Raw genomic sequence first — 24,540 nt, 5'->3', positions numbered from 1 at the left:
TTAAAACTGATAACTCAGTTTAATTAAAAAAAATCTTTTGAGGAACACAATTACTGAAAATTTATTTTATTTACACAGGAAATAACGTTAAAACCGGAAATGGTCGCAGAGGGCGGGACGTTTTTAAAAATTGTCAACTGGTATTTGTCTGTTGAGAATTCAGCTTGCATACTTAGTGTCCTTAAAGGTAAGCATTGATATTGTGCTAATTACCTAGATCACATTCAGTAAGCGACTATTATTTAAGTACTGCTTTTTTGATTTGTTGAGTATTGAAGAAACTACGACCGATATCTATTTTTCCATAGAGGTCGGTCGTTTTAACAGAGTTTTATGTGTCAAGCTCCCCTAGAGGGATCTCAGTGAGGCTGCGGTGAAGAAATAAATAAACTTAAATAAAACGCATCGATTTTTGAATTATCTGGTCAGTTTGTCAGACTTCTGATTTAAGTAGTTTAACATGACTGATATCCAGATAGTTTAGAGTTTTATGTAGTCTTTGCTGTCTCCATCAGGGATTGGGGAACTCCAGGCCTCAAGGACCGGTGTCCTGCAGGTTTTGGATGTGTCCTTGATCCAATACATCTGATTCAAATAGCTAAATTACCTCCTCAATATGACTTGAAGTTTTCCAGAGGCCTGGTAATGAAGTAATCATTTGATTCAGTTTGGTACGGAAGCTGCTCTGCCAGCAGCCGTAAATCACTACAGAGGGTGGTGAAGGCAGCAGAGCAGATCACTGGCATGAGGCTTCCTGCCATTCAGGACATTTATCTCCAGCGATGCCTCCGTAAAGCACACAGCATCATCAAGGACCACAGCCACCCAGCACATCAGCTGTTCTCCTTGTAACCATCTGGCAGACGTTACAGGAGCCTGTCTGCTCGGACTACAAGACTTAAAAACAGTTTTTTACCACCAAGCCATACGACACCTCAACCACAACACTTAAACACACACAACACAGCACTCAGAAGCTACCCTGCAGCTTCACAAGTACTCTGTTAATCTGCACTGGTCACTCCACTTTATTGTTATTGATATTTATATTTAAAAGTGCAACACTGTAATTTTCTGCTGCTCATTCCTCCCGTCATATTTCTTTTCAAGATTTTCTTATTTAATCACTAGTGTACATATATTTATAGATGCATATATATTAAGATAAGATAAGATAAGATAACCTTTATTAGTCCCACACGTGGGAAATTTTTTTCTCTTTTACCATGTCTCTCTAATATTTTGCTCCTTACTATTTTTCTATTTTATTTTATTTTATTATATTTTCTCCCACTGTATCATGCTGCTGAGTGACTGCTGCTCATAAAACACATTTCATTGCAATGTTGATCCTGTGCTAACTTGCATATGACAAATAAAACTGAAACTGATTCAGGTGTGTTGACCCAGGGTGATATCAAAAACCTGCAGGACACTGGTCCTTGAGACCTGGAGTTCCCCACTCCTGGTCTACATTCATTGAAAGTTTATTGTTACATACCTCAGTCGCAAGATTTTAGAGTAGCCTGAATGCGAAACAAACCCAACAACAACCTCTTACAGCAGTTAATTTTATTTTACTGTTATACAACATCTTAGTGAAAAAAAGAAATGAAAACACCCAGGATACAAATACGGTCTTACTGTCTTGTGTTGTTTTTCCCATGCAGGTGCCTTTTATTATTGCTGACATTATACTTTTTAGGAACAGTCATGTCTTCAAAAATTCCAAGAGGTGAGGTGAATTTGAACTTTTCTAGTTATTTCAATGGATTACTTTAATTTTGTTAACAACTGTCATTCTTCCAGGTATACACCCATCTACAGAAACAAAGAAAAACAGTCATAAACAAGAATCCAAAGACACAGCAACTGCACCCACAACAAGCACTGCTGCCCAGAGACCAGATGGTGTCCTTAAACCACATAAAGAAAATGCACCAAGGTAACAAATTATGACCAGGTAGAATGGTCACAGTTGTATGAGAACAATAAAGGTTACCAAGTGCATGCATCTCAATGTTTCCCTAGTGATGTTAGGAGTCAACTGTGGTAACAAAACTGTGCCTGATAATTTCCTGGCTTACCTATTCAGCATCATGTAGTGTAAAGACTATCAAACGTTTGCTAGTAAGCCTAAATGTGTATATTCTCTTAGTACATGCCAGACTTTAGATCTGCTGAATTCTAATTTTGTTTCACTTTTTTGTCTTTTAGGAAAAATGTTGCTCCTAAAGTTCAGAAGGCGTGAGTCTTTCATAATCATTAACATGGGTATTGTTTAAGCCTGTTGGTTTTTGCTTTTTTTCCTAACAACTTTGATGCACATTTTCATAGAGTCTTCACTAGATATGGACAACAAGCAGAGCTCAAAGAGCAAAATCAATGTTTGATTGCTGCCAATGAGGAGCTGGCGAAAAACCTCACAGACACACAGGTATAGAAAGTAATCGCTACCACACATGACTGCCCACTGATGTTTGTGGGCTTTTGGTTTATGCACAGCTCTCTTAAGGTTCCACCATACCATTCAAATCAGGTTGAAGTTGAACTTTTGACTGCTTTGAACAATCTTTTCTTTTTTAGCCATTCTGTTGTAGATGCTGTAGATACTGCTATGCTTTGGATTGTTGTCCTGTTGTATGAACCAGTTTATGCTTCTTTTTTTTCTTTTCTTCAAAATTGTGCTGTCATGAGCTTTATCGTTTAAAATATGATTATTTCAGGCCTACAGAATCTAAGGTGTAGCCCTTGTTTTGATTAGGTTTTGTTTTTGGCACTTAACTGAGCACTAAAACTGGTGCTCGGTTAAGTGCATTTATTAGCAGCACCTGGCTGCTACTTACTCTCTTAATTCCTATTCTTTTCTTTATGCATCTGTCCTCTTTAACATTATCTGGTACAAGTTTATAGGAGAAAATGCAAAAGGGCTACTTCATGGATGGATCTGACACAAAAGACACCAAAAACCCAAGCGGAATAAATGCCATGTTTGGTATCAGCCACAGCTGAACAGCCCTTCTGTGTTATCTTTTTACCATATTCTATTTAATTCTGAATTCATTTTCCTATTACAGCAAAGAGTAGCTAAGCTGGAGCTGCAGTGCTGTGACCTTCAAAAAGAGAATGCAGAGGTTCAGAAAAACCTGAAAGACTGCCATGCTCTTCTGATTACTGCCAAAATAGACCCAGGTAGAAAAAATACAAAAATATATTTATCAGTTTCAGTTTCTTCAGTGGTTTCTGTAAGAGACTTAACAGAAATACATCTTTCATTCTTAGTATTGGGCGAAAGAGTTGGAGACACTGCACGGCAGAATGAAAGTCAGAGGAAAGAGGTTATGGTATGTTTATTTGATTTCACTTTACATTATGATATGTTTACACTTGGGTTTTATTCGTTAAACATTTAAGCAAACTTTAAATCATATTCACGCAAATAACCGCAAGCTGGAATATAAAGGAACACCAGAAGCATGCACTTATTAGTTTGTTTCATGCAAAAATAAATGTGCAAATAAAGAACAAATATTATAAATGCACCCAATATACATGTATTGTAGACACCCACAGGATTTATATAATCATTTACAGAAACACCAGGTTAAAATATTTACTCCTTGTATTTCAGAGCATCTCTGCAGACCTGCTGAATGAAATAAAGGCCTTTGGTGATATTGCGTCACAGCAACGTGCTCGACTAGAGGTGAGTAAAACTCTGCTCAGTGAAAGTAACAGGTCACTAAAAGTTACGTTTTATTTATTATTTTTAATTATTTTTACAACCTTTAGGAAATCCAGGAAACGATGAGAGGCCTCAAGGAGGCACGAGAACAAATGGTTCAAGAAAGGGAGAACTTTTCCTCTGAAGCAGCTGAACTGGAAAGAGCTCTCAAAGAAGCGGAAGCTCTTCTACTCTGAACATTTTCATTGATTTCTTAATTTAAATTGTGTCCATTTTAAAGAGTAAACGTGTATATATATTTGCAGATATGTATTTCTATGGCAGTGTGAGTGAAACTGAATAAAGAACCATTTCCACACGTTCCACATTCCTTCTTATGTCAGTGTACAAAATTTAATGTCACCCAATTTGTGTTTTTGTTTTGTTTTTTAAGAGGGACTGGCACTTGTATAGAGGCAGTGTGTCTCTTATTCACCCGTTCACACATCAGAAGCAGCAGTTCAAGGCACTCACCTGCTACCAAGTGCAACCTGAGGTACATCCTTTGCCAGGAGATATGGCCAGTTAGTAGTCATGGCTATTATAGTCTTTAGTACTTGACTAGAGCTATAAAACTATTAACAGTTTAAAATGGCTAAAAGAAGGACAAAAGTTTATTATATTCTATTGATTTTTCTCAAACTATCAAAGTTCATTGCTTCCAAGACAAATTAAGACCTTTAACAGTAAAGCCATTTTCTAACATGTATTTACAATATCAACAAACCTAACTGGGACTCTGTGTGTTATTAACTATTAGAGTGTTTTACAGCAGTTTACACTTAACGGTACGGGTCTTCAGTCTCAGTGTGTCTGTTTCTTCAGCTCAGCCAGTTCGAGTAGGGGTTTGTAAAGCTGCTTAGACTGGTTTTATCAGTGATGTTACTGACGCTGCTTGACTTCTCATCAGAGGCTGGAGGTAACATGCGGGAGGTTTTGTAGTAGTAGACGAACAGGAAAAAACCTGGCAAGCAGAGAGACATGGTCAGTAGTGTATAGAGAAAAGGCAATTTGCATGAAGAATATGAAATATTTTTGTTCTTTCAAATAAATATGCACAGTTTTTAATATTAAAAACTGAATTTAATCAATAAAAACATCAAGTGTTATCCTGTGAGTGTTATTATGCAACACGGTTGACTTAGAATGATTGAAAGGTGCTTGCTGGTTGTCAGTACCTTGGAAAGAATTGAGGATGGTGAAAAGGTAGAGCGCGGGGACCTGGAAGACACCATAGGCAAAGAAAGCAAAGCCCCATGTAATGCCCAGCATGAAACACAGGCCCATGACGCTTAAGATGTTTATGCTACTTTGCTCCCCTTTTGCTTTGGCTCCTTTGACATTCCTGAGACAACAGAGCCAGGACATCATGATGATGAAGGTGGTAAAAGTGAAGAGGAAGACCAAAGCATAGTAGCCTATGTTGATGATTAAGTGGACACTGTTGTCTGTTATCCAACACCTTAGAAGGAAAAGACAAGTCAGCTTTTCTGAAATTTAATATGAAATGTAATGGAATAGTAATGGTACGTGATAGTGTAGCAGGCTCACATCATCACTCTATCTGCAGCGTTTCCAGTGTTTTGGTAGCTGATGACTTGTTCACCATATTTCCCAATGCAGAGCAGGACAATCCCAATAACTGAAGGCAGTACTGGAAAAATAAATGGGGAAAAAAATCAGGTGAAACAGCAAGAAGGAAAGAGTGAAACTTTCAAGAAGTCTATAGATGTTCAATTTTTAATTATAACATAAACTTACTCCAGCTGGTAATGGCGATTTTCAGTATGTAGCGATGGATTGCGATTTTCCCTCCTGTATACAGGCTCAGACACAGGTGGAAGGCCTGCGCAGCAAACCAGGTGAAAGTGGCCAGCATAAAATAGTGCATTAGAGCCGCCATGATCTTACAGCCCACACTGTTGTTCAGGTTCGCCACATAGTTATTGACCAGGAAAGTGAGGTTAAGCAGGAACAAGGCACACACAAGGTTGATGAGGATCTTTGTGGCATTAGTGGCCTTGATCCGCCTGTATGGGGAGATGATTAACAGAGAGGAAACAAAGCGTGAAATAATAATGCCCTGTGGGTCTAAATAATTAGCAATCAAGGTATTTGTTGATTTTGGTAATTATTTCATTTTTAATTAATATAAATTGGGAAAAACTGACAAATTCAATATTCTCACATGTGGAGATTCGCTGAATTTAACAGTTTGTAAAAGACTAAAGCCTGCTTAGTCTTTTACAAACTGTTAAATTCAGTCAAAGAAATGTGAAGGGCAAGTTGCTTCTGAGAGAAACTTGGTTTTGAATATCAGCAACCACAAAAGGTCAAATTTCCATATTGCAAATACAGTAAAATAAACATGGTTATAGACAGTAAAAGTAGGAGAGATGTTACATACAAATAACTGTTTTAAAGGAAATTATGATAAAAGTGATATAGCCTCAAACAAAAAGTATAGACGATCATTTCAAGTTACAGTTGAACTTCCCTTTTTAAGCCATTTTAATACAAAGTCCCAAGTTTTCAGAAGCTCAAATTTTAGATTGAAAATTGACTGACAATCAGTTTCACTGCCCAATAAAACCCGTTCCCTTGTTATTTCATGACAAGTAAAGCACACATAATACCTGAAGTTGATTCAAACCCTTGGACTTTATAGCTTTTAAATGTTAACATTTTGTATAGGAGGGCCAAAGAGATGTTAGCATAAGAGAGACGTGCCATTTTTTAGCTGAAAAAACACAATAGACCTATGTGGGAGATAGCAAAAAAAGTTAGGAGTTTGCAAATCTAAAATCTGGTGCTTTCTTAAATAGATGCAACACTCTGCCCAGCTCAGGAACATCAAAAGACCGCAGAGGAACACTTCACAAAATCTAACCAAGTAAAGACCACTCTTGAGAAGGTGCGTGGATCACTGTCAAGATCTACAATCCAGAGACATCTTCATGAATGGAAATGGAGACAAGAATCTACACAGCACAACAAGATGCAAACCACTGGTTACATTCAAGAACAAGAAGGCCTGGTCAGCTTTTCCAGAAAGATCCCCAAGAACCTGGTGTGGTGGGATGTGGTTAGCTGCACGAGCAGGGTTCAGGGGACAGTGCCAGGGGAGATTGGCCAACACAGCTGATTTTTATCATCTGTTTAACCTCTTGCAGTAGCTGCTGGGGCCTGGGGAGAAGCAGCATGGACTGAGAACGGACTGCGGAGCAGAGCTGGGCTGAGCAGGAGAGAGCTCCAGAGCAGAACTGAGCGGTCAGCTCTGGACAGTGTGTAAATAAACGTCACCTAAAAGTGCAACTGAGAACTCTGTGTATGCATGTGTGTTGCGCCATGGTCAGCTAAACAGTGTTATATCTGGAATTTACTGGGGAAAAAAAAATCTTCGGCCACACGAAACCAATATTAACTTGTATCAGAATGACGCAAAATGTCACATATTAGTCATGGTGGAGGGGATGCTATGCAACTGGCAAAAAACGCAGGTGGTGCCCGTGTAGGCTAGCCGATGTGTGTCATACATCTACAGAGATGCAGGTAACATGCACCTGCTTTTCTTTAAACAATGCTCATTCATAGAGGGTTGTGTGCTGAGGACTTAGAAATACCCCAGGAAACATGGCAGGTAAGGAAAGTATTATATTTGCATAAGATGTACACTGATACATACTGCTGATATTTCCATTACATAACATCAGGCCCCTGTTGATGAATCTCATTTCCCTGTGGTAAACATTATAACACCTCATCACAGTGTTCCACTGTCCTGGAAAGCAGCCTTATTTACATGAAGCTTCATCACACCAGCTGCCAGAAAAGCACGTCTTTCTAAACAAGATTTTAAAAAAAATTCTGTACAGTGTTTGAGGCTATTGCATCAATAACAATTTTGCTCTATTTTATTCATAAAGATCCCAATCATGTTTTGTTTTTTTCAGGAATATATCACCTAGTTATAGTGAGAGCTGTGAATTAATCTGGTAAAGACTTAGTTGCTTACCCTTAAACAGCAAGACTTTGCTCTTATACCCCTTTGTGCAATAAACATTACATATTAAGGTCCAAATTATTTAAAACCTAAACAATATTTCTATTCACAATTAAGGATTTTGACCTCTGATGATGAATTTTACAGTTTCTCTTTACTGAGTCTCTCTCTTTACAGAGATTTTTAGAGTGATTTTATATCTTCTTCCTGGGATAAGTATTAGAGACCTATACAGCGCAGTACTTATTATATCAGCTAATTTTCAATAGATTTTCTCTGTAAAGCTTATTCTGTTCTTCTGTTGTCATCTGTATTAATGCACACTTTTTCTTTTCTGACTATTATATAGTTAAAATGCTTCAATATTGGGAAAAAAAAGCCCAACTTACTACCTTGAAAGGAAGTGCATGAAGAGGACTATGGCGAGGAAGAACATGGAGAGTCCACAGCCAACTTGGGTGATGATTGTGAGGTTTTTAAAATCAGAATCTGAAATGGTTTCATTAAGAGGAGTCTGCAAAAGGCACAGCAAAGCACATCTCATATGAAAACAGTGCCTCGAACAGAAAGTACAGCCCCAGTAATAGTAGCTAATTAGATAAATGGGCAAAAAATTAAGTCCACAAACTGTGGAAAATGTCTGAATAATATTCCTCAACATAAAATTGTGACCAATTTGATTATCGCCTAAAGAGTCAAATTCAAAATGAGCTCGTATTTCAAAACAGTTTAAAGATTTCTTATGTTTTCTGTGATACATTGTTAATAAAATGTGGGTTTACTAATGATTTATAAATCACGTCATTCTGGTTTTATTTACGGTTTACACAGCATCCCATTTTTTGGAAGTGGGGTTGTACATCATTACAGAAGAAGAAAAACATACCATCAAGATAGCGAAGAATGTCAAATGTGAACACTGACACGTAATGCCATGTTTAGTTACATTTGTCACACAGCCATCACTCGTCCAGTTTGGTTGACTTCCTAAGAGAAATAAAACAAGGAACACAATGACGGCCTAACCATCCATAAGTTCAGTTTGCTCAAGTGTCAGAATTTATCTGCTTGTGTCATTTGTACTGCTGATGAGAAATGGTTTCAAGACTGGTTTAAAATAAAACTTCAACTTCTGTTTCCTGATAAATAATTCTACACATTGAAAGCACCATAAAACTCACACCAAAAACTTTTAGCATGCATCTGTGAGGAAACACACTTTCAAAACCATAAAAGTAATGTGATCAGTTTATGTCCATTTTCTGATTTTTACTTGATACCATGATACAGCTGAATCTTTAAATTGGCCATCAGATACGTGGCCTTTGCAGTGGAAACCATGACCCTGTTGTTGATTTTTACTTTGTTAGTTATTCATGCTATGATGTGGCACTCACCAGAAACTGGGTTTCTGTTTTCATTATCTCTCGCAGTGTTTTCCATGTTAAAACATTTGCATGAGCTTTTTTTTTTTTTAAAGTTCACCACAGCATGTATTATTGTGAATGCAGGCTAAACTGGTCCGATACTGATTCCAGTAAAACCAAAGAAATGTTGAGTTTATTTAGTCATGACAAGTCATGGCAATGTGGTTAGTTTTGTGTTTTTATAACCATCTAACACCAAATCCAGTCTCAGAGAAGTTTGGAAAAAAGAAGACACAACCTCCAGTCTATTAAGTTGTGTTTCTGTACTTAAAGTGTTCTTCTTCTTCTTTCCCAACCTTATTTTGATGTCCCTAAACATGTTTTTTATTAGTTCGGTCTCATCTGGTACTGATTTTTGTTCATTGTCATTCAATTAATATTTTCCACATTTAAAAACTAAAGGTTGGAGTTGTTTCATATTTTTCCATACGATTAATTAATAATACATTGTTAATTAGCATTAAATGCTAACTTGATTAGCTTTAGGATATAAAAACTACTCGGTTAGGGATAGAAAAAAAATCATGCCCTTTTATTCTTGTTTATGCAAATATCTAGTCCCATGGCAGGCATCTAGTGCATTTAAGCATAGAGAGATGACCTGAAACCGAGCATGAGAATGTGGAAAAAAGGTCATTTAAGTGACTTTGAATGTGGCATTGTTGTTGATGTCACGTAGGCCGGTCAGAGTATATATGCAGAAGATCGGCTCTGACAATAAATTCACTTTACTCAAATGGACTCCATAGTCACCAAATCCCAGTCCCATAGGGCACCTTTGGGATGTGGTGAGATGAGATGTGAGATTCACATCATGGATGAACAGCCAAAAAATCGGTAGCAATTGTGTGACGCCAGTGCGAACCAAAATCTCAGGAGAATGTGTCGAGCGACTCGTGGAATCTATGCCATGAAGAAATAAGACTGCTCAAAGCCAGTATTATCAAGACAAAGCGTAACTAATGACATGGCTGATGAGTGTATGCTTCCTACTGAAATACGAGAGTTACAAAATTGTGTTGATTGTCCTGAAAATATGTGTCTACCAATACAAGCAAATACAGTGTTTTTCTGTACATATTTTGGACTTTTACAGAGAGTGGGCTCAGAATTCACTGGCGTCATCATTGAGCTGATCACTTAAGACTGTAACACTTCTCTCTTAAATAATGTAGAGAAGAAACTTTTTGCTCAGCTTTTCTCAGCAATACATAAATAATATGTAACACACAAAACTGTAAATGCCTTATGTCAATGTGCAAATGAAGCAGAGAAGCTACCTTGACCATTCCATGAATGACAAGACGGTATCCCTCTCTGCAAACAAATCAACAGAAAATTAATGAATTTATGCTCTTAAAATGGAAAACAAAATAGAGAAAAAGACCCAAAAGACCCAAACTTTTCACTTACATATGTCATATTCGTAAAAACAATGTTTATTTTGTCTGTGAGGTTGGCGATAGCAGCTCCCATTTCAATGGCTAAAACTTCATTCCCTAAAACAGTACTGTTCTTCTCATCCTGAAAAATCAACTTATGGTCAATCCATCACTGAACATGAAATTTTACATTTGAATTAGCCTGTAGCCCCTTACCTTAGCCATATTAATAAATCGGAAAAGAGCTGCAAATGGGATACTGACGTTTTGAGCGATAGCTTTATCAAAAGCTTCTTTTGGCAGCATAACGGCTCTTGAAAATGTTTTCAAAGTTTCTGTGTTGTCTATAATCTGCAGGAAAGAACACAGAAAGAGTCAGGCTCAGTGCATATTTACCTGGATCTTACTCAAAATACCACAAAAATCTGCAATGTGATGCCCAAGTAAGCGGTAACTTGAACATACTGTAATAACTACATAATAATCTTAACTGTTGTTTTTAGTTGCTGTAACTGTTTCAATTGCACAAAAAAATCTATAATAAAAAGGAAGTCGTAGGATTGTACATGCAATTATGGACAAAGGCCCCTTCCAGTTTGTAGGTGTCATGATTTCTAGGTAAATCTTAAATCGAAGCAATGACATTTTGGGAACCCGCTACTGCTGGGATTTTAGTGGAGGAAATGCTAGGACAGAACAATAGAACGTGTAAAAGTCAAAATAAATTTAATTCCACCTACATTTATGCTGTCATTTGGAGACTGATAAGCAAATAATACTTCTTCTACTTCGTCTTTATGTGTTTCTTTCACCAAAACTCCTTTGACTCCTTCTCCTACAGATATTTCAGCTGAAGATCCATTTATGTTGGCGGCCAAGTTGCTCATGTCATTCATTAGTTTACTGCAGACAGATGTGAGAACATTTCTATATTATACTATAAATGTAAGATGCTGTACGTAAAACCAGTTTTTAAAAAAACATGTTTTACAGTGGGGGGGGGGGGGGGGGGGGGGGGGGGGGGGGGGTTAAATGTCAAAAACCAAATTAAACTTTTCAGCATTTTCCTTCTGGGGAAAATAATGTAGGAGTTTTTCAAAGCTGCTAGAATGTCTTACACGTAAGTTGTTTTTTGGCAGCAATGTGTGACGCACAGTTTAATTGTATTAGTGAGATATGGAGATCACTTTCAACTCTTCAGTTCAATAGTAAGGTTTACTGATCCTGAGCCCAGTAGGTAGTAGTGCCTAAATCTAAGTAGCAAGTGAAAGCAAAACTAGACAGTGAGTGGAAAATGAGAAAAACCGAGTGGAAAACTCAGATTTAGATCTTCTAGATATAGATCTTCTTAAATAACTCAATAGAAAATAAATGACGAATACATGCAGTATATCATTTGGTAAGTGAGTGTGTCTTACGCGGCATTTGCAGGAATAATTTCTCCTCCTTTTTCAGAAAGTGTTGTATTAAGTACTTTTTTCTCCTCAGGCTTTTTCACTGGATTGTTACAGTTTATACAGTTGGTGGTTGTTGAGTTTATGTCGATTATGTATTCATTCCGGAGATTTGGAGCTGGAAGGTGGAGAATTTAGGTTTAAACTTAAGAACTCAACATTTAACAAAATATAAAGAAAGGTGTTATTTTACTCTCAGCATTTTACTTATATGAATTTTATTTAATCAAATTATGGCGTAATGCAAAGACTCTGTTAGGCAAGATTTGTCCGATTCATTGTGCACTCATCAGGAAAAATGACTATTATGAAAGTGTGATACTTGCCTGCACTTATCTAAACTTACCCATGGTACTGCATTCTTTTTTACCATAGGCAGAGTTTTTACACACCGTGTCTGTATTGATACATCTGATGTGACATAACTCTTCAGCATTATTTTGTCAGATTTTACCACCACAATCAGAGAAAGAAAGGCAGGAGAAAAAAAATTAACATTGCATTCTAATCCTTATTTTCAAGGTTTCAACTTTTAAATGTTTCCTATTAGCTCTGCATTTTATCTTTTCATTGATATGAATTTACCTGTGTCTGTGGTATTGAAGCTACAGTTTTCACCTTGATCTGGATGACAAAAATGTTTGGTTAATTAGATATTTTTTTATTTTATCATTTATCATATTTTATCATTTTTTAATCTTTTTTATTTTAATTTGCTAACAATGCTGAAAAAACAAGAAGTTCAAAAATATAAAATACTGAAGAGTTGTTTTACCTGTAAAGTTCAATTGTGTGTCGTTGCAGAATGTCCCATACAGAACATACATATGCACACGTTGATCTATATGCCATTTTGAAATGTGAAGTTTCAAAATGTTGCTATTGTTTTTAATTTTTGGCCAAGTGTCCTGAATTTTTCTGGTATAATTTTCTGGTATTAAAAAACAACATACAGATACATTTTTATTTGCTAAAATGCTGATTAGAAAGTCAAATATTGGCAACTAAAACAATATGAAACTAAGCTGGACTCACCCAATTCAATTCCGTTTGTCTCTACAAATACTATGCAATTCACTTTTGCTGTAAAGGCAAAGAACAGTGTGTGTTTTTAATACATTTAAATCTTTTACATGCCTTAACAACTATAAATCAATATCTAGAAAAAAAAACATTTTCAGAATTTTATTGGATTGACATTTTAACAAGGTCTAAATAAAGTGCATTTACAGGGATGAGGCATCTCACACAGGACAAAACATCCATGTAAATGTGTTGCACTTCATGTTTATCTAAACTTGGAGTTTGTCCCAACATGCTTAAGTAACCTGTTCAAGTTACCTGATTATAACACATCAAAAGGCTCCTTTAAATGAATTAATCTCCATAAAGTCTTGTCGAACCAGGTCTCATATTAAAATGTCAAACCGAAATGTTCGTTATATGTTGCATTTCCAATCAAAGTTCCCAGAAATCTCAATCCCAGTCCAATTAATTTCAACAGGTCAAATCTTTGGCTTTTGTTTAACTTCCTCTTTGTTGGACGGTGATTGCAAAAACAGAGAATCTCATTTCATCGCAACTTGTGAAAAATGAGAAGCAGTTGTAACTGAAACGTGTATTTGACTTACTCTTGGTCTTCCATGGACTCATGTGTTCTGGGGGCCTCTGGATGTCTGGAGTTTTGATCTCCTCCATACCCGCTTCACACCCTGGAGGACGGGGCTGTGGCCCCCCCACACTCCCTAGCAGATCATTACATGGAGAAACCTTTGGAATGCAAGCATGCTGATCCACACAGGTATGCACACATGGGTATTCACAGACGCGGACTAAAGCTTTCTTGGCTGCTACCTCAAAGCACACTGTGCGCTGTCTATCTTGCATGCTGCACAATATCGTTTATTATTTAGTAAATATTGATATCTATGACTAGCTAGTTTATTGTGATGGTGCTTTGTTTTCTCTATTATTATGTTGCTCTTTGTTGTTTGCTGTCTCCTCTGTTTGTTTTTTTTGTTTGTTTGTTTGTTTTTTTCTCCATACAGGTGACCCAGGAGTTCTTTTTTTTTCTCTCTCTCTTCCCCCCCCTTCTCACCGTCTCTTCTCCCCTTTGGTTTTCTTTCTTTCTCTCCCCCTCTTTCTCTCATTCATTCCCCCTGTCCTATTTATTTAAAAAAAAAAAAAAAAAAAAAAAGACAAAGGATGAACTGAAGCTCTGCCATCACGTAATGTCGCATACTGCTGTTTCTGATGTCATTTAAAAAACAAAACAAAAAAAACAAAAAAAAAAAAATTTCAACAGGTCAAATCTTTGGCTTTTGTTTAACTTCCTCTTTGTTGGACGGTGATTGCAAAAACAGAGAATCTCATTTCATCGCAACTTGTGAAAAATGAGAAGCAGTTGTAACTGAAACGTGTATTTGACTTACTCTGTCTCCAGTAGTTTGTTGCATTGATATTGCCATAGAAACTATCGACAACAACAAAACTTTTTTTCTGCTTGAAACAGTTTCTGATATCCATGAAATTATTTTTATTGGAATTTCCATTTCTTGAACGGTCATGTCCAGAATTGGATGACCCTGAAATAAAAATTGACAAATATTTTTATCGATTTAGTTAACACTGACATTATAGCTACCATAGTTGAACTTGTGATATTCAAAATTTTTGGTCATCTTGTTTCAAAAGTATAATTCATTTAAAGAAAAATGAATTGTGATACACTAGCACTTGCTGAACGTTTAGCTAAGATAACAAATGTCCTGTAAAGATTCAGCAGAATTCATGTACTCACCTGGACCCTGCAAAATGCTCATTAACAAAACCAAAGCAGTCCAACTGAGCCGAGTCATGTTTGGATGGGATGTGATGTGAGTCAGGATGTGTGACTCATTCAGTCCTGCAGTTAACATATACCAAGTATTGTTCAAAAGCCATTTTTAAAAAGGAACTTTCAGCCAAAGATGCCCCAAGCATTTCATTTTTTACCTTTCTCTGGCTGAAGTCAAATCATTAGTCAGCAGAGCACCTGGAGAGGAACTGAACCTCTGGCAATGTGCACTTGTTGTCAAACTTTGGGTAGATACCCACTGCACAAATTTTGTCTTGCAAATTCAGTTTCTGAATATGTCATCAGACTTGAGTGTGCTATGCAAAGCAGGCATAGGAACTGTGATGTCCTTTGATGAGGACCCAGGTCTAATTTTGTGAGCTGCACACTGGCTGTTATCATGTTGTGCATACAGCATCATTTTTCCATTGAAGACGTGTTAAAAGCGTAACCTTTCAGGAGGATTTGTTTCCTAAAACTCTCATAAGTGATCATTTCTCATCATTTCAAGCAGATGAAATATGTTCATATTATTTAACAGCTCAGATGCTATCTGTGTTGCCAAGTTTAATGGAAACATAAATAATGTTATTCACAAAAAACTACAATGAGCTAAATTAAAACTCGGAGTAAAGACCCGACTATGGCCTTTAACAACAAAGTGGAGGTTATCAGTTTCAGTGTCAATCTATATTTTTGGAAACAAGTCTGCGTCACAAACAACCTCCCACGTTTTCAAAGGTGTGACATTAAAATCAGTATCACAGTGGGTGGAAAATGAAAGAGTTGACCTGTTTTGCTCAGTAAACCACATTTATTGACACAACTATATGAATATTGCAATATGTAGTCCAAATTCTTTGGGCTAAATATTTGGCCTCTAGACACCACCACAGAGAACATTTAGGATGTGATCAAAGCCCTGATTTTTGCCCGTAATTATAAAGGTCTGACAAAAGTATTTCATTAACTGTTAATGAATTACAGCCATTTTTATATATTTCCTCTTATTTTCAGTGCGGCTCAAAAGTAATAAGTGGTTTTATGGCCACGCGAGCTCAGTTTCCTTGTCATTTCATTACAAATGAAGCAGTTAAAATATCTGGAGCTAATTTTTAACTATTAAACTTTTTTTTTAAAGACCATCATTAGGCTGAAAAACCACAACAAACCTATCAGAGAGAAAGTCAAAATTTCAGGATTATAATTACTCTAACTATGACGATAAACTATAATCTATAATCTATAAACTATAATCTATAATCTATAGCTAACTATAATCTGCAGACACCTTCATGAATGTACATACTGTGATTTTACAGTGAGGTACAAATCACTGATTAGAAAGCATCTGTCTAGTTTTGAAAAGAAAACGAAGATTAACTCGCCCTAGGATGATAAGAAAAGTATACAGCAGGAAAGTAATAGTCCATGATCCAAAATATACTGCACCTGTATATGTATACATGTATGTATGTATTGCATCATCTTCATTTGTGGTGCATATAAATTTTGCCGTAATGTTACGGTACGGGCATAATGATGATGATGTGACTGCTGACAGAAACAGCTGGATGAATTGTGACGGCTATCTCATAATGACCAAGGGAAAATGTGCTCAGATTTGTAGCATTTTATTGGCCGTGCCATTTAAAAATCAGAAGATCAACTATATTCTTTAACAAAGTGTGGAGATCGTTTGCTGTGGCACCTCAAATTGGGGTTGGCTGCAACTTGTCTTGAAATGTAACAGCTTCCTAATGTGACATCATTAATCAACTACCCATCAGTTATAAAGTCACAGTGTATATAAGATTTCACTCTGTAGACTTCCATGATGAAACTGTGATGGAGGTATAGATCGGGGGAGGGTAGAAAACCACTTCAACAGCATCAGTGGAAGATAGAAGAAATCTGTGCTGTTAATAAGATAAGATAAGATAAGATAAGATAAGATAAGATAAGATAAGATAAGATAAAACTTTATTAATCCCTCGGGTGGGTTCCTCTCGGAAATTCGGTTTCCAAAAGCACAGCACCAACAAAAGTTACAGAGTTACAGAATATTATATATACTGTATATATACACACACACACATATATATATATATAAATACAGAGACATATATAAATAAAATATATGAAGGGGATAAATAGAATAAATAGGAATAAAAATAAAAATACAAGTGAATTGCACATTTCAAGTATTGAGGTCTATTGCACCATTGACTATTAACAAAAAGTATTGCACAAAAGGTATTGCACAGTGAGGTGAAGAGGCACTACAGCTTAGTTGTTCCCCCCTCCTTTGTCCTCCTGTCTCCCCTCCCTCTCCCCTCCAGAGAGGAGTTAAACAGTTTGATGGCGTGTGGGACAAAGGAGTTTTTAAGTCTGTTAGTTCTTGTCTTGGGGAGAAGCAACCTGTCACTGAACAGACTCTTCTGGTTGTTAATGGCCGTGTACAGAGGATGCCCAGCATTGTTCATAATGTCCAGCAGCTTTTTTAGTGTCCTTTTCTCTGCCACTGTCACCAGAGTGTCCAGCTTCATGCCGACCACAGAGTTAGCCTTCCTGATCAGTTTCTCCAGCCTGGATGAGTCCTTCTTTGCTGTGCTGCTCCCCCAGCACACCACAGCATAGAAAAGTACTCCAGCAACCACTGACTGGTAAAACATCCTCAGGAGCTTCCTGCAGATGTTAAAAGACCTCAGCCTCCTGAGGAAGTACAGTCGGCTTTGGGCTTTTTTATACAGGTGCTCTGTGTTGCATGACCAGTCCAGTTCATTGTCCACCCACAGCCCGAGGTACTTGTACTTGTTGACCACCTCCACCTCCTCCCCCTCTATCTGAACCGGCAGTGGATGGAGCAATAACGACCCTCAGTGATGTGACTAAGAGCCCAACACTCATGTTATACAGCCTTAGAAGTTAGAAGATGACTCTTGTAAGGCACACATCTGCCAAACAGTATTTAAAGCATCCTGAGAATGAAAGAATTTCTTGGAAAAACATTGTTGGAATTTTGTTGGCTTTCCAAAAAAGGCAAACATTTCATATTTGCACAAATAACCTGAAGGTATTCCATTGAATTTAATTTTGAAACTCTCTTTCTCAACATTTGAAGTTACTGCTGTTATTGTAGTCAGTGTGACTGGGAATTTGACTGTCTGGCAATTCCCACATGCATGCCAGTTATTTCCATTTCTGCTTTCTTCTAAAAAAAGGGGCCCATAGGGGCTGCTTGCTGATAAGCTCTTGCTGCTGATGTATTTATAGTACTATCTTATATACACAAAATCATTTACATTTTGTATTTTGTTTTTTCTTGGTAACAATATTTGCATGCTGTTGTGGTTAAGTGGAGTGGTTGAGCTGGAATTAGTTTGCATTTTCTTTGCTTACCAGTTGCCTGTGCTGTCTGAAATAAACATGTTAACTTTTAGATTTATGAGTTTATGTTTCAGTTCCCACGCTCACTAAAAGCCTCAGGGTCTCAGTATTAGTCTGGATGATGAAAACCTCACATTATCTGTGCACTGTCTCCAGTCAGGTTAGTGTAACCTGGTATTAACAGTCCACGGAGTGACTTTTTCCAGTCAAGAAATAGTGTGGCACGCAACTCTTCGTATACCAACAGTGACACATAAACAAATAACAGGCAAAGTATGTACCTGTTGAGCACATAAGCTCTTGGAAGCACACCGAACACTTCCTGTCCAGCACAAAACAGCACACATGTAGTCAATGTTTAGCCAAATCCCCCTCTATGCCACACACAGAGGAGCGTTTATCAGCAGCTACAAAGCAACGCTTTTTCTTGCATTAATAGATAAACATCAAAATGACTGAAAAGAGCAAATATAAGCTAGAAGACTCTTGCAAACACTCACATGGACAGATATGAAAATGTTATTACACTAAATAAAAGACATATTATTCCATGCATGCACAGTAGAATGCGGATGAGCGACGAAGGGAAGATGTATTCGTCTGGTTCCATAGTGTAGCGGTTATCATGTCTGCTTTACACGCAGAAGGTCCTGGGTTCAACCCCCAGTGGAACCACTTACTTTATAGCAGCTGGACAGTGTAGTGGTAAGATACACGCCTGTTCAATTCCCACCATGCTAAAAACCAGCCCTGGAGAGGCGCAACCTGCCTGCAGTTCAGGACAGAAGCATTTCGCTATATGTTGTACTGTGTAAGTGACAAATAAAAATTTGTATTTGTAACCGCCTCTCTATCAATAATGAGGACCAATAATAAAATGAATACCATGTTTTAATCAGTAAAACTTGACACTAGTATTTGAGCCTATAAGCTTATCAGCAAAGGTGTTTACTCTTATCACAAAGCAAATGAGCCAAAGGCCATTTTCTCTTTAGTCTTTTATAACCACAGGACTCGTCCCCTGTTGGCAATTTTTTTTTTTAAAAAGCAGTTTTAAGTAAATTTGGATTGATTTTACCTGAAAGCAAGGGCAATTTTTTTTTAATGTGGTCCATGTTTGAGTTCTAAAACTGGCAAGCTTTATTAGCAAACTGCATCCATAGACTGCATGAGTGCATCACACAGGCATACATCTGTTACTGCCAAGTCACATATAAATTCACAAAAACTATAATCACACTCCTTAGACTGGTTGCACACTTTAGTCAGCCTCTAGTAGATGGTGGCAGAAAGTCTAACACTGAATCGAACTGAGCATCAGATTGGGAAACAAAGGTGATTTAAGTGACTTCAAACATGGCATGGCTGTTGGTCCCAGACAGGCTGGTCAGATTATTCCAGAAACTGTTGATCTGCTAGGATTTCTAACAGAGCTCAGTTCAGTTCATTTTTATTTCAAACATATACGTTCACCAACATTTCATAATATAATTCCATGCAGTTGTAGTTGAAAAGTTGTAGGCAGAAGTATATACTTATTTAGCCCTACCCTCTTAGATTTACGTCTTAATCATTTCCTCATAATCTAAATTTGAACAACAAAAACGTATACAATGCCTTCAACTTAGCACATAACGTCACAAAAATATTTTCTCATATACAATTAAAACTATATTTAGATTTACTGATTTGCAGAAGAAAATAAAAATCACTTTGATTTGATAGGAAGGCAGCAGTAACTGAATTAACCACTGGTTGCAGCAGAAGAGCATCTTTGAACATACAACACATCACACCAAAAACAGACAGGCTACAGCAGCCGGTCGTGTAGTGTGTGGGGAACATTTTCTTGGCACACTAAAGGGCCCTTAGTACCAATCAAGCATTCTTTAAACACCACAGCCGACCTTGGGTATTGTTGCTAACCATGTCCGTCTCTTTGTGACCACACTGTAACCATCTTCTAATGACTGCATCCAGCATATTGCAAGGTTTCAGTATTCTCACAATGGTTTCTTGAACATGACTGAGGGTTCACTGTACTCAGATGGCCTCCATAACCACCAGATTTCATTCCAATAGAGCACCTTTAGGATGCAGTGGAACGGGAGAGTCACATCATGGAAAATGATCAGCTGCCAAAAAAGTATTTGCCAAAAGGTGATTGTAGGAATTTAAACTGTTGTTAATGTTGTGACTTTTCCCCCTGTAATCTGTCAAAAAGGGAGAAGGTGCAACAGCCTCATAAATCCAGTTCACTACAGTGCATTTACCAACATAAGCAAAGCTATTAGACATTACAAAAACAAAAGAAATAGAAACATCGGTGTTAGCAAGGATTTGAGTGTAGTGTCCTAGGTTTTCCTCATGAGGGCAGTATAGGGGTTATTTGAAACAAAGTAAACGAAGAAGTGCATGGCGGAAGGAGTTACAGTAGTCACCCTGATGCGGAGAGCAATAATAAACGGCACTGACACGAGTGAGTAGCAAAAACGCACTGCAGGAGATAAAACGGGGAGGTTTAGTTTCTGTCTGGATTCTTGCGCTTCTCTAATTAATGCATGCATTGATGTTTGTAACCCGCTGGCTCCACAGACAAACTGCTCTGTCTAGGACACTTAATGACAACCAACCCGAAGTGCATTCCTTTTCTCTGTGAACTGTAACACACCAGACACTTGTGTGCTAATTTCACACTCATTAAAAGACATTCACTCTTATATACTTCGCAAATAATCAAGGTTTTCTAGCTACCATCGCATTCCAGTTTGCCAGACTATCCATTGTCCCAGTGTAAAATGCCCAAAGTCAAGCGATGAAACAAAGCTGATGTGTCCCGAATGACAGATGGGACCCCGAAAGTGTTTTTACTCGTAACTTGTGTGGTTTGTTCAGTAACAAGTAAAAGTAAAACAAGCAAAGAAAATTAAATTCGACTATTTTCGAATGGAGGCTGGCTCGATTATGAAAACTGGATAATTAAACTGTTTTTTTCGCTTGAAAGACAATTATTGATGTTTAAATTGTGTTTGATGTTGAGCTTTGTGATATTAGTTCTTAAATTGTGAATGCACTGTCGAATAATCTCATCATTTTTTTCTTAAGGTTTAGGATATGTCTGCAGGCTGTGTAAGATGGGTGCTAAGCCATGCAGTGAGAACGGTGTGTGGTGGGAGTCCCTTGTATACGCCACCAGCCTTAAGATTTACAATATGCAGCAAAAGATGTAATATCATCGCTGCCTCTTGGAGACAGTCTGCTTTCTCCACTGAAGTACACAATACAGAACAAACTCCAGCCACGCCAAAGAAGAAAAAGCAAGATCCCCGAGCAAATGCCTCGATCAGCAGCATCGGCCGTAAGATCCCTGAGCGTCAGATACAGGTGATAAGTGCAGCTGGTGAGAACCTGGGCGTCATGCACCGTGCAGATGTCATCAGAATGATGGATGAGGAGGGTCTCAAGTTAGTGCTACTCAGTGAGCACAAAGACCCACCAGTCTACCAGTTGATGAGCGGCAAACAGATCCACGAGGAGCAACTAAAAATGCGGGAGAAGAAGAAAGCGAAAGCAGGTAGATGGTTACCAGATGCTTTTCTCATTCCTCTCTATCCTACTGCCTTCAACCCAGACATTATGTTGAAGGATATCTCAGTTCCTAAAATGTATATGAAGGACAGAGGACAGGGGAGGTAAGGCAGAGGAGCTATAATTGAGGATGCTCAGGTGTATCCTTTGCAGAAGTGTTTTCACCTTGAACATATTAACGAGGCATGGCACACAGCCAGTTCTCTCTACTTGCATTCCTTCTTTGTCCTCGCTGGGGAAATAAGGCTCCAGGAGAGGATGTGAGGAAAGGAACTGGGGATGTACAAACTGAGAAATGAGAAAAGAGGCATTACCTAGGTCAGTTTAAGGACGGTTCAAGAAATAAAGAGTTACATTACACCAAAGTCATGCTCTTTGCTTGAAATTGTCATAGACTTTAGAAAAGCACTTTTGGGGTGACAGGTTGACAAGCAGCTGTAAGTCCAAAAATAGTTGTTTTTTTGCTCCAGTTCCTGTGCAGGTGAAGGAGCTCAGCTTTTCAGGTGGCATAGCGTCTCATGACCTCACCACAAAGCTGAAGCAGGTGGAGAGCTGGCTGGAAAAGAAACACCATGTGAAGATCACTCTGCGGGCAGTGCGTCGTGAATCTGCAGTTAACCTGGTGAGGAAGAACGCCTATAAACCTGAGCGAATTCCTTGATTATTCTTTTATTCAGTAAGGGTCTGAGTTGTGACTAATATAACATAACAAATGTATATACATATATGGTTGCAGTGGTTAATCCACCACTATGTCAATTTTCAAATTCATTATTTCACAAAAAAGCAGAGAAATGGGCAAAGCACGCTATTATTTTGATTAAGATGCCAAATTACAATTATTCAATTGTATTGATGAACAAAAAAATTAGTTTTAGAGATTAATTGTTTTGCTTGATTAATTTCTGGCTTCTCAGAGAAGTCCCCTGTGTCGTTTCAAATACAGTAAGGAGCTTATTTAGCAATAAGCTAATGTATTTTTTTTAAATCCCTGTTATTGGTTCAGAAATATTTAGATGTAGGTCTTGCTTAATTACTTAAACAAAACTTTGCACAGCAATTTAGGGCTGTTTATAGCAAAAAAAATTAAAGTAAAATATGAGTAAGTAAAATCCTCAGTAAAAACTCAGTATTGCTCATATTTCAGTAAAAATTACTTTCGCATTTAGGTTTTTTTTTTTTCTTCCTTAAAAGCTTTTTATGCAGAAACATCTTTGTGTTTTCTTTCCACAGGATGCCACTCTGGAGCAAATCGTGGAACAAATGGAAGTAATGGTGGGATTTGTCTCAAGGCCAAAAGTGATACGTGATGGCCAAGCAGCCGTGTGCATCCTCCGACCGCCTTCAGCAAAGGAACTGTCACAAAAAGGAAAGAACAAGGCTGCAGAAGCACAGCCTGCCAACTCCACTTCAGAGGCTGCTCAGAGTGAAACGTCTCCTGTTGGCAGCACGGACACAACACAAGGGTCCACACAGCACTGATGTGACAGAAATAAAACTTTTTCACAAAAGCAAGTTGGAGTCTGTGCCTAGTGCCACAACTTGTTTCGTCAATCAGACTTTGTAGTTTAAAAGTTTATAACCCAGGGCATGGAGGTCCCACGGGATACAAGACCAGGCTGTCATGTAACCTTTGGCCAAGTAGACACAAACACAAACGCAAAATTGCTTAACAGAGCCACAAAATGACTGTACAGAAAACTGCAAACAACAAAATAACAGTGAAACATAATGAGATACAAACACACAAAATGTAGACATACACAAAATATTTCATGTAGGCAGCCACCAAAAGGCAAAATGACTAGAAGCACATGTAAAATAAACACAAAAGTGACAAAAAAGACATCAAAAAGAGACACAAAACGATTCAAAACAGATAAAACATAGCTTTAAACACAAGGTAACAACAAGGTAAACACAAGACTTAAAATAGGAGAAAATGTGTATGAATTAAACAATAAAAATGAAAGACCTAATACAGCAAGAAACACTTGCAATAAAAGCAAGATTAAGCAATATGAACAGAGGGCGAAACAAACATAGACAGATAAAAGCAGTGAGAAATGCAGAAATGCAACAGTAAAAAACAATTATACATCTTATTTGTTGGCCTCCATGTGAGGGGGAAGGCTGTTTTCTAATTATGAATAAATGGATTAAGGGCATTTTTGAGAGGCTGAAACGTGCAGGTTTTGACTTAAAGTTATGTGTACACTGCAGCGTTCCAGATACGGGATGAATCTGCATCTGGATTCATTTATAAGATCTTCTTGAGCAAATCAACATGTCTTCAATGTTTTCTTATTGTGAAGCTATGACGGGAACTTGAAATTACTTTTTGTAAATGTCTGAGTTTAAAAGTCATTTTAAATTCGCAAAAACTCACTAAAACCATCAACACGACGTGAAGAAATGACTTCATGTCCAAAATCTATATTGAAGTGAGATCAGCTGAAATCAAACTGAGGTCCAGTTGTACCTGTTTCTACCACACGGTAGTGCAGTAAGTCAACGTTGCTTTTGTTTAACCAAGAAATGGTTATTTTATGTTTGAGAGATGGCAGCGTGCAGACAGTGTTTGTTGTCAAACGAGAATAGTGTTAAAAAATGGGATATAACTGGTCTGTGTTAACATGACACAGGCCCATGTTACTGAAAAGTGTCCACTGAAACCACTGCCTGCAATTTTCACCTAACATTTGTAGTTATCGCTGGAATATATATATATATATA

General features: G+C 37.6%; 3 protein-coding genes and 1 non-coding gene across 4 annotated transcripts; 3 read left to right on the top strand and 1 right to left on the bottom strand.

The window, feature by feature from the left end:
- The first annotated feature begins 42 nt into the window (after nucleotides 1-42).
- On the top strand, nucleotides 43-4,046 carry knstrn (kinetochore localized astrin (SPAG5) binding protein). The gene is made up of 9 exons (XM_004550570.5): nucleotides 43-187; nucleotides 1,671-1,735; nucleotides 1,810-1,945; nucleotides 2,218-2,247; nucleotides 2,338-2,437; nucleotides 3,078-3,192; nucleotides 3,283-3,344; nucleotides 3,632-3,706; nucleotides 3,793-4,046. The coding sequence occupies exons 2-9, from the start codon at nucleotides 1,714-1,716 to the stop codon at nucleotides 3,919-3,921; spliced, it is 669 nt and encodes a 222-aa protein (XP_004550627.2). The 5' UTR covers nucleotides 43-187; nucleotides 1,671-1,713; the 3' UTR covers nucleotides 3,922-4,046.
- On the bottom strand, nucleotides 3,336-15,051 carry LOC101467371 (adhesion G-protein coupled receptor G2). Its single transcript, XM_076874044.1, has 19 exons — nucleotides 14,985-15,051; nucleotides 14,791-14,895; nucleotides 14,423-14,575; nucleotides 13,622-13,735; nucleotides 13,026-13,073; nucleotides 12,766-12,921; nucleotides 12,576-12,614; nucleotides 12,337-12,417; nucleotides 11,955-12,108; nucleotides 11,277-11,439; nucleotides 10,753-10,887; nucleotides 10,568-10,678; nucleotides 10,435-10,471; nucleotides 8,614-8,714; nucleotides 8,120-8,241; nucleotides 5,486-5,754; nucleotides 5,276-5,378; nucleotides 4,903-5,186; nucleotides 3,336-4,688 (listed from the first exon to the last, which is right to left on the bottom strand). Exons 2-19 carry the CDS (start codon nucleotides 14,846-14,848, stop codon nucleotides 4,546-4,548), a joined length of 2,271 nt encoding a protein of 756 aa, XP_076730159.1. The 5' UTR covers nucleotides 14,849-14,895; nucleotides 14,985-15,051; the 3' UTR covers nucleotides 3,336-4,545.
- A 3,767-nt stretch (nucleotides 15,052-18,818) lies between these two features.
- trnav-uac (transfer RNA valine (anticodon UAC)) lies at nucleotides 18,819-18,891 on the top strand. The gene has a single exon. It is a non-coding gene; the product is annotated as a tRNA-Val (tRNA).
- A 1,703-nt stretch (nucleotides 18,892-20,594) lies between these two features.
- mtif3 (mitochondrial translational initiation factor 3) lies at nucleotides 20,595-23,319 on the top strand. Its single transcript, XM_004550568.2, has 4 exons — nucleotides 20,595-20,695; nucleotides 21,322-21,790; nucleotides 22,275-22,426; nucleotides 23,038-23,319. The coding sequence occupies exons 2-4, from the start codon at nucleotides 21,331-21,333 to the stop codon at nucleotides 23,284-23,286; spliced, it is 861 nt and encodes a 286-aa protein (XP_004550625.1). The 5' UTR covers nucleotides 20,595-20,695; nucleotides 21,322-21,330; the 3' UTR covers nucleotides 23,287-23,319.
- The last annotated feature ends 1,221 nt before the right edge of the window (nucleotides 23,320-24,540 follow it).

This window comes from Maylandia zebra, linkage group LG15 (assembly GCF_041146795.1).
Source record: "Maylandia zebra isolate NMK-2024a linkage group LG15, Mzebra_GT3a, whole genome shotgun sequence".
Taxonomy (NCBI): domain Eukaryota; kingdom Metazoa; phylum Chordata; class Actinopteri; order Cichliformes; family Cichlidae; genus Maylandia; species Maylandia zebra.
The sequence above is the reverse complement of the archived record's forward strand: the minus strand, read 5'-3'. Positions and strand labels throughout refer to the sequence as shown.

Coding starts and splice junctions, on each gene's coding strand:
- mtif3 (XM_004550568.2), top strand. CDS start 21,331: ATGTCTGCAGGCTGTGTAAGATGGGTGCTAAGCCATGCAGTGAGAACG. Junction 21,791..22,274: donor GAAGAAGAAAGCGAAAGCAG/GTAGATGGTTAC, acceptor TTTTTGCTCCAG/TTCCTGTGCAGGTGAAGGAG. Junction 22,427..23,037: donor GTGAATCTGCAGTTAACCTG/GTGAGGAAGAAC, acceptor TTCTTTCCACAG/GATGCCACTCTGGAGCAAAT.
- LOC101467371 (XM_076874044.1), bottom strand. CDS start 14,848: ATGACTCGGCTCAGTTGGACTGCTTTGGTTTTGTTAATGAGCATTTTG. Junction 14,576..14,790: donor GAGCATTTTGCAGGGTCCAG/GTGAGTACATGA, acceptor TTTTTATTTCAG/GGTCATCCAATTCTGGACAT. Junction 12,922..13,025: donor GACAAACGGAATTGAATTGG/GTGAGTCCAGCT, acceptor TTTTAATACCAG/AAAATTATACCAGAAAAATT.
- knstrn (XM_004550570.5), top strand. CDS start 1,714: ATGTCTTCAAAAATTCCAAGAG. Junction 1,736..1,809: donor GTCTTCAAAAATTCCAAGAG/GTGAGGTGAATT, acceptor TCATTCTTCCAG/GTATACACCCATCTACAGAA. Junction 2,438..3,077: donor AAAACCTCACAGACACACAG/GTATAGAAAGTA, acceptor TTCCTATTACAG/CAAAGAGTAGCTAAGCTGGA.